General features: G+C 35.4%; 1 protein-coding gene across 1 annotated transcript; it reads left to right on the top strand.

The window, feature by feature from the left end:
• Positions 1–2,135: 2,135 nt before the first annotated feature.
• Positions 2,136–7,084, top strand: coa7.S (cytochrome c oxidase assembly factor 7 S homeolog; the record flags this gene model as incomplete). The annotated part of the gene is given in 3 exon segments (NM_001095751.1): positions 2,136–2,271; positions 4,455–4,595; positions 6,323–7,084. Coding segments are annotated over 3 exon segments (684 nt in total). The 3' UTR covers positions 6,760–7,084.
• Positions 7,085–12,840: the final 5,756 nt, after the last annotated feature.

Raw genomic sequence — 12,840 nt, 5'->3', positions numbered from 1 at the left:
ACACCCCCCCCCAATTACCATGTTCATTTTACATAATTTGGCAGGTTTTGAAAGTTTGAACACATTTCTGTGTTTTTTATGTTATTACAGTTTTGCAAATGAATGTGAAATGATTCTTTGTTCTTATCTTATCAAACTGTTACAAAGTATGTCAAGTATCTATTCTATTGCTGTCTGCCAAGAGCCAATTAAGTTAGAAACTTTGTATCTGTTTCTGGCTGTTCAGTGCAGCAGACCAAAGAGAAACTCGGGATTTATCAGTACAAATCTGTGACATTGGGTTGAGCTGTCAAAAGCGGGACTGTCCCGCTCAAAACAGTTGGGAGGTATGTCTTACTCCTAGTTACACCCCAGGATAGGACTTCATGTAGATGATACTCTGGTTTCTCTTCAAATATTTCATGATTTAAAAGGCCTTTTCTTCTAATGCTACAGGACAATGGAAATGAGTCTGAGTCAAGAAAGACTAATTTCAGGATATTCATACAGTATAAAATTGGGTATTGCAAGCAATACAATAAAAAAACAGGATTTATTCTGAATATGTAATTTTAAGTTTATAGCATTGTCTTGCAGGACAAACCAAAGACTGTTGTTACAGATCTGGCATTTTGTCTGTCCCCTAACAGTTCAGAACAAAGCAGATGTTTGATACAGAAGTAACCCATAGCAGCCACATTAAATTTACAGTCATAAGCCTTTAACTGGCCATGCCAATTCATTTCTTCTTCTCACCAAAGGAGCAGATATGTGCAGTATATGTCCAACTGAGTATATACCCTAAGATGATCCAAACAATGGGCATAAGGGCCAACAATCAGCTCAAATTGACCACAAGCACAACCCAGAGCACTTCAGCCCATGGTCAATGATACAAAGCAATCTTATGATCTATTACAAGGAATAATCTGCTGCAATGAGGTTGGAAAGTGCCAAATTAGCAGCATGTTTCTGTAGAATAGGGGTACATTGTTTGCATTGGATGCTAATTCAGTGTAAAAATACATCAGTTTCTTCAAACTCCTTATGGCAATATTTAAACATAAAGAAATCATGATGAGGAGATGAGTTTCTAAGCTGTGACACGATTCCTTGTTGGTCTGTGGTACTTTCAGGGGTGAACCTTACCACCATCTACGTTACTTCTTCCATGAATCCCTTGCTAGACATGTCCATTAAAGTAAAAAAGATTACTATATTGTGCATGCACCCATGAGGGGTGGCACAAGGGATGCTTTAGAAAATCAAAGAAGATAACAACACTGTTGAAAAGTGCAGTGGGATGGTGTATTCTTTCTCTTTTAACATTAACAAAGTCCATTGTATAAGGAAGCTGGTGATCCAGTGCTGTCACGTTACCTCAAATCAAGTGGAATAGGGTCTTAAAATGTCAGGATGGATTCATTCTATACCTGGTGATATGGTGTAAGTGGACATCTCTGAGTTGATATTTCCCTTTTTTAAATAAAAAAGTGTTTCTGTGTTCAAGGTGTGATGGGTAAGTATATCTCAGTTCACATGCTGCATATACCTAGATCATGTGAATTAGAATCTGCATGCTGTTCCACTGTACTAGAGATAGTGGGAACCAATGTTCCCTTTCATTCCTTCTCTGCTATGTGTGCAAAAATATATTTTGTGCACACATTTTAAACTTGTGTGTTCAGGTCAAAAGTTATGTTTTCACACAAAACTCTTGCGCGCACCACAATTTGTTGTGTGTGTATACAAATAATGTAGTTTCTGGGTTAGGTGTTTTATGAAAAGTTCGAGTCAGGACAGTGTATCCTCTCAAAGTATATAAAGCTGGGAAGGGGCTTTATGTTTCATTGTTAGGATTTCCTCTTGGACAGAGTGTGTCCATAGCTTGGGATGTACAATATTTCACTAAACTGCTGACAACGAATACCACAACGTACAACGTCCCTGTAATTTAGCTTCAATTCGATTCTCACACCCCGCTTGAGACGCAAAGGTTAAGGTTGTGGGTTCAAGCCTCGCTTCCACCCTACTTGCGCGCAATACCGGAAGAAATGTAGTGAAGTGATTGGTTCTTGGGCGTTATGACGTTTACGATAGGCGACGCACAACGAATCAATAGCCGCTGTCACCTTGGAAACCTGTTTCCGGGTTTTGAGGACAGAGTGCTCTTGAATGAATGAGGCATGGCTGGACTAGTGGATTTTAAGAACGAGGAAGAAGTGAAAGAATACCTGGATAATCTGGGCACGGAATACTCTTACCAATGTTTTAAAGAGAAGCAGCCAGACGGTGAGAAAAGGCAGGACAGGGATGTCTTAAATAATGTTATGGAGGATGGAGCGTCAATTGTTGCAGAGAGATGTTTAAACTTGTTTCATTTCTTCAGCTAACGAGTTGCTTGTATTACATAGGCAGGTTGTTTGTATTACATAGGCAGGAGAGTGGACGTCACTTAGTTAAATGACTATGAAGATTTTCATTCATCCAGGTCATGGTATATCTAGTATAGGTAAATCTAAAAACAACTGGACTTGCCGAGTTATCAATGAAGACGTTTCACTACTCATCCGAGCAGCTTCTTCAGAACTGATTATGAGGTGCAGTATGTAATGGCCGGGCTGTCTCAACAAAATATGGAAAAGCGTTTATTGTGAAATGCCCTCTTTAGCATGTACCCGCCCCAACCTATTGACACTTTCTTTAGCCAGTAATGAGCATTACATAATCGAGATATAATCGAGATATGCCAGTAAGGTCCCTGCAGATGGAGAATTGCATTAACCCCCTACATGCAAGATCATTGCATATAGCAGATTTAGAGCAGCGAATTGGCACCCTCTTTACCCTTCCTAATGTTCCCCACCATTCTTGCCAGTAAACATGGTGCTTTTTGCAAGGGGAAAAAACATAAACCTATAGAAAGTTTGATATTTTTTTTCAGCAGTTGTGACACCTGGTTGGTATTACTGCAAGATATATCTGTTTGTTGTTTGTCTTCCTCAGTCTGTTTGTCTTTCTCGGTTCTTCTCATCGCACAACCCAGGCAGAGAGCTCTTTCAGAATGCAGGTGATTAGCTAACACGTGATTGGTTAACAGTCATTACTACGTGAAGACCCGGTGCGCCTAATCTAATCTCCTGTATTCTGATGAATCTCCCTGCATTGTTGTGCGATGCTGGGGGGAAAAAAAGGAGAAGCTAATAGTAATATCACACAGAAGGGATGGTGGGAAGTTCCCTGTACTAAATACTTAAGAAAGATATACTCAGGAGCCCGGCAGGCAGAAATTGGACGGCCTGCTCTCCACCCACTGAGCTTTCAATTAATTTCAGAACAGGAAAAAAGTATATATATATACACACACATTCAGATGGGAGGGTACAAACATATGGGTCAGTTCTTTCTCTTTTGATCATGTAGTGTTGCCCTGCAATGGTAAAGCTGATCTGTTTGCTTCATTAACACTACTATAGTTCATATAAATAAGCTGCCGAGTAGCAATGGCTGAAGTTGAAAAAAGGTTATATGGCACAGGATAAATAATGGATAACAGATAACATTATGTTCTACAGAGCTTATCTGCTGTGTAATTTGAGCCTTTTCTCATTTGAATGGCTGCCCCATGGCTACACAGCAGCTTATTTATAAACAATAGTAGTGTTTCTGAAGCAAACACAGAAGTTTTACTAATATTTCAAAAACTATAACAAGGCCCAGCTGCGATTTCTAAGTTTTGCACTCAATGCATTATTATCTCTTCTCCTCTACCTTATTTTTTTTTCTCTGTCCTTCTTTTTCTTTTTTTCTAAGCCATTAGGCATTTCATTGATGAGGAGACCAATGGTCTCAGACTTTTGTACTTTTCTCATATAAGAAAACTAAATAAAATATTTCAGTTGGAAAAAAAAAAAAGATAACATAAAAAGTGCTAATTATAGTATTTCCTATAACATAACATACTAAAAGTAAATTATCTCTAATGTAAATGACCTTTACTCTAACAAAAGGTAAGGGGCTTTTTACATCACCAATATTATGGTGAAACTTATAATGTTAAAATGGTAAAATGTAAATACAGACACTTTCTAATTCTTGCAGTGCTCAACACCTTTTGTGTTATTTTGTATCATAAGTAATGTCTTCTTACAGATCTACAACTGCATGATCTACTCTATGTCTCTTGGGAAGCTACGCACAGACCAAATTCAGTGCTGGGCCAGTTGTAAACTGTAAAGGGTATTGATAATCACCTGACAAGAGCATAATGTGTTTGTTTGGCTTGACACATTGAAATACAGGGTTCTGACCCAATATGACGTTATATCTGTGTACTGGCATTCACTGCTTTATTATTCATCCTTGGACCCACAACTGTGACATCAGAACCACGAGTCTAGCATTTTCTACAACAAAAGATAATGCTCAGCAAGTGGAGATTAACTGATATCTACCTATTTGCCTTTCATTTATAGGCTGCAATCGGTTAGCTGAATACTTAGAAAACATCAAAAAGAACTTTGAATCTGCAGCTCACATATTGAAGATCAACTGTGATGAAAATGAACACAGCGAGAGCTGCTACAAGCTAGGTGCTTATTATGTAACTGGGAAAGGTATGTAAGGAAGCTATTTATAATAAAACAGATCACATAATAATCATGTCATATTTAGACATGAAAGCTTGGACTGAAGAATGCAAATTTGGAACCCTTAAGAAGAGTTATTTGTTCTGAATAAAATTCGGAGTCTAAAAGAGACCGCTCTGATCATTTGTTGTTTGAGGTAACATAGCAAGCAGACTTGGCCTTGGTTCGTGTGTGAGTTCAGTGTGTCATACAAGTTAGAGAGATGGACGTACTTAAAATAGCAGTGTTTCATTATGAGATTATCCAGTTACATGTACTAGTAGTATAATGTATTGGTCATGAAGAAGCATTGTTTGAAATTTTCTTTTTAAATAAGGACTTTTTTTTTTTTTTTTCTACCAAAGTGTTTTAATTAGTTTTCAAAGCATGTTTTACATATTTTGAACAATTAGCACATCCAAGCATGGATGCACAATAATATTTTGGTGTCAAAAGGACATGCATATAAAGAGAAAAAAAAGAGAAATAATAAAAGAAGGAAATGGAAATGAATTCAAAGTTAACAATAAGGACTTTTTTAATAATAATATAATGTAATATATTTTTTAATAGTGGCTAATGTTCATGGGTATATTTTCCCTTAATACCAGGCCATTAAAGACACAGTGAAATTAAAAATTTTTTTTATACATTTTAAGGTTGTGTCCATGAATTACATTTACTCCTGTTTATCTTCATTTACTAAAACCATTGTAGCTCACCTGTAGAGCCCGTGACTTCTGAATATATAACTTCTGTTTTCCCAAATCACCCATGGCAGACAATTCACCAACATGGGATAATCCCGCGTTGGTGAATGCTGCCATGGAAGTGACTTGGAAATAGAAATTACGATGAGTATGAAAAAAATTCTATATTTCTGTAGTGCAGGTTAAAGGAGAACTAAAGCTAAACTTAAGAAGTAGGGCAGATTTTTTTGGGGCTTCTATATCAGCTCCCCGTCTATGTTTTGATTAATTCACTGCACATGCTCTTTGCTGCTGTCATTTATTAGGCTTAGGGGCCGATGCAAAAAATATTGAATATTTATATAATATAAATGTCACAAAATAAGGCTGATTAGTAAATTATTCTGATTATTGGTACATGGCAAAACCTGCACAATTAGCACCAGAATGTAATACTCTAGCCTTGTGGCATTAGCTTAAATGACAGACAAACTTAATTTTCTGCTTGATGATTTGTGATGAACTCTAAGCTGCTCAAAACCGACTGAATACGTGTGTGGCACTGACACTTCGAACACAATTAAAAATGTAAAATCCTGTGACAATTTTTCAAGGCCTGGATCATAAGGACTATAGAGATTTTGAACCTTTATGCTTATTCAATAAGTTCAGTATATAAAATATGGCATTTCTAGCCATATTCATTTTAGACTTTAGTCGCACCAAATATTTAAAATGTAGGTATAAATGTTTCAGTGTAGAACCTACATCACTGACGTTAAAGTTTCCAGATACCATGTTGTCCTACAGGGATTGCAAATTACTTGGTAACGTTTGATCCTGGTCCAAACCAACAGTTAATGTTAACTTTTCATTTTGCTAAATATAAATATGCAGATTAAAATTTGGACTGGGTTTGATGGAATATTTTTATTGGACCAAAAAATTCAAACTATGGATTTTGTGCATCCCTACTATAATTTGGAAAATATATTTTTATGATATATGTGTTTTCTTTGCTTCTAGGTGGGCTACCAGTAGATCTGAAGGCCGCATACAGTTGTTTCTTGAAATCATGTAACAAAGGTGGGAAAAAGTCCATTGATTCCTGCCATAATGTTGGATTATTAGCTCATGATGGACGAGTGAATGATGAGAAACCTGATGCTTTAAAAGCCAGAGATTATTATATCAAAGCCTGTGATGGCAACTTTGCAGCAAGCTGTTTTAACCTCAGTGCCATATACTTACAAGGAGCTCAAGGAATCCCCAAGGACATGAACATGGCTTTGCATTTTTCTGAGAAAGCCTGCAATCTGGGGCATGTATGGGGTTGTGCAAATTCTAGCCGCATGTACAAACTCGGCGACGGAGTGACAAAAAATGATGAAAAGGCAGAATATTTCAAAAACAAGGCCAGGGACTTGCACAAGATGCAGCAGGAAAGGACACCACAAATATAATTTGGAGAATAATAACAGCAAAGATACAAAAATGTTTTTATTTTTTTCAATCATTGTTGGTCATGCATAAAACCACATTTTCTAAAAACATTTATTAAAAAATATATTTTATGACCTCTTTGTAGGAACTCTGTGCTTCAGCTATAATAGCTGTGTGTTTTGTGTCCTTTTCTGGATACACAGTTATCCTTGTATATCAAAATGCTAACGTTCATGCGCAGGTTTTAGAGAATCATACAATATCTACAGTAGAGATCTACATGTTTAGGTAGCATGCATCTAAAAATTGTCTTTTGTAATGAGCCAATAAAAATATTCCATCCTACCATCTGAAAACTGCTTTTAGGACTAAGATTACCTGAAAGTGAGTAAAAATCATAACATTTCTGGTGAAAACCCTTTCTGTAAATGTTCTTACAGTCAAATTTGTAGCTGCGTATAAGTTCCTCATAGTTGGGCTAATTTGTAAATGATTGGTATCATTACTGCTTTGGAAAAAAAACCATTTGTTCCAGACAGGAAATAATTGTATTAATTATTAAACTGCTTAAAACAGTTGAACTCTTCAGAAAAATGGAAGCTGCCATCAGCTTTTGTTTTCCTATCTGTCAAAAATTGATAAATGGGAGAAAAAGTAATTCTGGATTTCCAAGTACGACTTTTATTAAATCTGCTCATTAATATTATTGACATTTTATGATTTTGCTATATCCACATATTTCCTCTGTCCCTATGTTTCGGGCAGGAAATAAAATTGCATTCTGATGCACGTTTTCCCATTCACTTTATGCGAGAAAGTGCGTGAAGTTAAAGGCAAGGGGTGGTATCCGCAAAATTATAACTATTTCCCAGGCCCTGTTGACAACACCTTCAGTGAGGAATCATTTTTTTATTATGATTGGTGCCCTTTAAGATATTGGTCAGTCAATGGCACTGACTTCAACAAATAAATTAATAGCTTATTTTATATTAGGGGAGTAAAGATGATTTACCTTGTGCAGCCTAAATAATTTACTGAATCTCAACAGGCAAAGTTATGGACATTATGGTATTCATATACCTCATAAATATATTCCTAACCCTGATACTGGGCACTCTTGCTTGTATTATGTTTTCTGATGATTATAAAGAATACAGAGCAAACTGTCACAGCACTGACTGGATATAGAACACTCGCTGTCATAAAAAGGTGTTGTTGAACTATACAAAATCCATGACATAGGTCCCAGTAGCAGTGTATGTCCTCACTATAACAGGCAGTATGTCTGCTCCTTTCCTCGTGGAATGGGACTTAACTTGAATCCTGCACTCAGAGTAATAAGTTGATACTCAGTTTATCCCTTGGAATCTGTTATGAGTACAAATGAGTACAGTATGAAATGCAACAGGAAGGTACTCAAATATCTGATATACCTGGAAAACATTGCAGAGAAAATTGTTGATTTGATGTCCACATCTACTTCATAGGAAAACGAGAATGGAAGAAAGATGATGTTCTAAACTGAAAAAGTCCTTTGTAGATACTGCAGTTTACTGGTATGTTGGTTGTTAGCACACAAGAATTTCTGCCATAATCTCACTGACGTGTGTAGTTAATTCAGTGTTCATCTATCTTCTCAGTGATCTTATTGGCATGTCTGGGGTTAATGCAGTGAAATGTGGGTTTAATTGCAGCTTTTTTTTTTTTTGATATTGCTATTTTTCACTGGCCTTGCTTGAATCAATCAATCAATCAAGCAAATCTGTACTAAAAATGAAGCAGTTTGCCTAATATACATAATATAGCTTGAGTAAGTAATAATGTACATAGTAAAATTATTTTAGTGTAGAACACACTTAGTTTTTAATTAATGCCTAATAAATTAGCAAGTGTTAAGTTTGGGTCTCCCTAATACCTTGACACTCCAGTGCACCAAACTGTGTTTCGAGAATGATGTGCAAGTGAATGGCATTCCAGGGAACACCCATGTACTGCCCACCTCTCTCCCCTATGCTTACAGCATCATTTTTGCTTTTCTTTCTAGGAGCACAAGGAATTGTGCACTTTTTCATTGTGTTCATGCACAGTGTAATAATTTTAATAACTGGATTAACTTTTGATTGCAGGTGGAATCTGTTAACACATCAAGGATAAGGGATGGAAGGTAAAGCACCAGATATGAGTCAAGAGACTTCCCATAGGGAGGAAGCACACTTTTCACCTGAGGAAGGGGTTGACCCCGAAAGCTTGTGCCAGCTCAGCTGGAATAAATGTTCTAAAAGGCAAAGCCAAGTGTCTGGTGTGCTTCCTCCCTATGGGAATTCATGTATGAGGAATAGGCTTGGAAGTAGCCTGAGGAGTTGAATGCACCCTATGGAAAGAAAGTAAGTGGTGTGCTTTAGAAAAACATGTTTTGGTATATGAGTCAAGAGACAACATTAGGGGGCCTAATTATTAAGCCTCGAGTTTTTCTGGTTGAGTTTTTCAGAGGGAAAATTCAAATTTTAGAGGGAACAAAAATTCTAATTTATTATACTCCAAAACTTCTAGAATTTTTAATCCAAAAATACTCCAGCTAAAACCTGTCATGTAAAAAAAAATCAATGGCAGATGGTCCCTTTTACAATTGGAACGTGTTTTTTGCCTTCATGATTGTCAACAGTTTCGGGCTGTTAGACACTGGTTTGCGTTTGATAATCTGGAAAAATTGTGTTTTTTGTTAAATAATGCGATAAATTTGAGTTTTTTTAAGCAACAGTTCGAAAAAGTCGCACAATTCCAATTGTCACACAATTTTTGTTGAGACTTTTCCCACACGTATAATTTTGGATCCACGTTTGTAATCGTGGTTGAGCTCAAATTTAAATTTTTGCTATAATAGAAAACTTCTGTGCCCCCTCAGTGTTGATTGTACAACTGTTTCCTTTAAAAGAAACTGGTATAGAAAGGTAAGCATCAATATTATTCTTACAGGATTTTATAATTATGCAGTAAAGCTATTGAAGTAAAGCAATATTATAACTTTCCAGTAGATGGCAGTGTGTGTTTTGTTGCAAAAATTCACAGACAAATGGATACCTCAATAAAAAATACAATTCAGACATCAATCTGCTACATTTACATTATTTACATTTATAATGCACTACAGTATATGTATTGTATATTTATAAAGTGCCACTTGTGCTTATTGTACTGTACAGTAGAACAATACATTACATTAATATATCAAACAATAGTCAATATGTAGTCTCCAAATATTCTACATAGTATATTTGGCGACTACAAAAAAAATATTGGTTTTCCTATATTTTGAAAAAGCTCTAAAATTGACGCTCAAAACACAAAAAAGTCTCTATAAAAAAAAAAAGATGATTTTTATCACAATTTATTATGCCCCAAAGCTGTTCCAAATCGAATCCGAAAATACGCCAACTAAAACCTGCGGAATTCATATAAAAGTCAATGGTAGATGTCCACTTAACCATTTGAAGATGTTTTAACCCTCACAAAATGTTTGGAGTTTTTAGGGGTTTGTTGCTAGTTTTCCCACGAAAACTAAAATTTTTCGTGGTTTTCGGGCAATCCCAAAAAGCTGCTTTTTTTATTGGTAAATAAGGGTAAATCGTGGATTCTAGGTTGTTTGGACTGTTTTTTTCTAAAAAAAAAAAAAAAAAAAATCTGAAAAATTCAGATTTTAATAAAGTGTAAAAACTATAAAAACCTCTAAAACAAAAATTTGCCAAGTAAAAGTTGTCAAGGTGCTATAGAAGTCAATGAGAGATGCACTGATCTTATTGGACCTTTTTTTAATCAATGTGGACTTTTAAACGTTTTCAGATATTTTTTTCACTAGAAATTTGCTAAAAAACTTGAAATTTTAGAGAGGTTTTAAAGGTATTCGTATTTTTTTTAATTGTTCAGCTCTTTTTTTGTACATACTTTTTACATTCAGATTTTTTAATACATTTCATAACATTTGTGGATTTAGTGAATGTGAATTTATCAAAATGTAAGATTAGAATTCACTACAGAAAAACTCACTTTCTATTCATTCCTATGGGATTTTTAAAAGCAGTGAACTTCACTGATAAATACTAAAAATGAATAGAAAGTGAGTGTGTTTTTCTGTGGTGAGTTCTAACCTCACATTTTGATAAATCTGCCCCATATGTACAACATTTCTTTTTGTTTACAATAAGTAGTTTTGTTCCACAATATAACAGCAACTATAATTTTTCCCCCTCTTCAAGGGCGATCTTGGGGCTGCTGCCGCCTGAGGCAGTAGTCCAGATGCCGCACCCCTCTCCCGTTCCGCGTTTAAATGCAGCATTGGAGCGGGTCCAAGGGGGGCAGCATCGCTAGTGCATTGAGCGCCATAGCACTCTCTGCACTAGCAGAGCCGAATTTCCGGGTTTTCCCCTTAAAGTTACAAGAGCTAACTTCCTCTTAAAGTTACAAGGAGCGATCCTCTTATTATCTGTCTACAAATTTAGGAATTTGTTGTATCTAAATTCTTCTTAAGTTTTGTATTCTCTGATTTGAAACTTCATTTGGGCAATAAGTTAACAATTTTTTAAGCTGTTAAGCAAATGCTGAATATGTATTAAAAAACAAAAGAAATTTAAAACTAAAAAGGCTCAAGGCAAGTTTTGTATTTGCAGAACAACATAAAGATTAGTGGGTTTATCTGTGCCACTCACTGTGTTTTACAGACTATAAAGGGACTACGTACAATAAGAATCAAAGCCTCAGTGTTCAACTTAACATTAATCTGTGTGCATGCACATACCGAAGAGGAGGATGATGAAAGCAAAGATTCCTTTTATGAAAAACATGAATAGATAATTGTAAAACTGCCAATACATGCTGTTAAAATCCTTTTGGGAGATATGAATGCACATATTGGCAAGGAACAAGCATTTATACTGAAGATTGCAACTGAATGCGCCCATGAAGTAACAAATGATAATGGTAATAGACTGATTTTGCAACAGGAATGAACATGACAGTGAGTAGTATTTATTTCCCCCACACGAAGGAACAGAAAATAACATGGAGAACACCAGACAACAGAATAGAGAACCAAATCAACCACCTATTGATAGATGTCATGGAATTGACATTATTGATGTTTGTCGTTTTCGATGTGCCTATATGGATACCGATCATTACCTTGGAAGGCTTAAGTAAAGACCAAAAAAATTATGAAATGACAAAAACAAAATAAATTTGATATTGAAAAACTTAAAACAAGTGAGATTACTAGGAAAAGATATAAATCTATGAATCTATGATTAACAAATAACGAAAAGAAGAGAAGTAAATTGAATACAAAGAAGGTATCGGCAAAGCAAAAATGGTATGATTGTTGATGAAAGTAAGGTTATAGAAAGATTGGCTGAATATTTTGAAGAACTTCTCAATAATAATGTGGAGAAGGTAGAAAATATAGAGGAAAAGGTATATATAATTACAGAGAGTGAAGACAGTAATGTAGAAGAACCAACATTAGAAGAGATTTAAAAACAATAAAATCAATGATGAATAACAGAGCATAGTGAGAAGATGAACTCCTGAAATATGATAATTAAACAGATGAATGAACTAATTCAGCATATATGGAGACAGACACATATGCATCAAGAATGTAAGATTGGCATAAGATATACCCAGTACATAAAAAGAAAGCTAAAACTACAAAAATAAGCACTACAGAGGATTAACGTTTTTGAATGTTGCATACAAAAACAAAATCTGTAGTGGCAATGAAGATGGCAAAATTTGTAGAAGGAAATGTTGGAGATTATCAAGCTGGTTTTAGGAAGGACTGATCCACCACTGATCACCTTTTTCATTAAGAATTATACATGAAAAATGTAATGAGTATGATATAACTTTGTATCAATTCTTTGTAGACTATAAAAAGGCTGTTAGGGTGGATAGAGGCAGTATTAAAAAGATACTAGAAGAGTTTAAAATACCAAAGACGTTCAGAACCTAATATGACACTTCAAGAGACCAAAGTTAAACTAAGGAAACAAAGATAGCTGTCCAAGGAATTTTGTATAAACCAAGGACTCAGAGATGGGAATGTCTTGTCA

The sequence above is a fragment of the Xenopus laevis genome, chromosome 4S, assembly GCF_017654675.1.
Source record: "Xenopus laevis strain J_2021 chromosome 4S, Xenopus_laevis_v10.1, whole genome shotgun sequence".
Lineage (NCBI taxonomy): Eukaryota > Metazoa > Chordata > Amphibia > Anura > Pipidae > Xenopus > Xenopus laevis.
The sequence above is the reverse complement of the archived record's forward strand: the minus strand, read 5'-3'. Positions and strand labels throughout refer to the sequence as shown.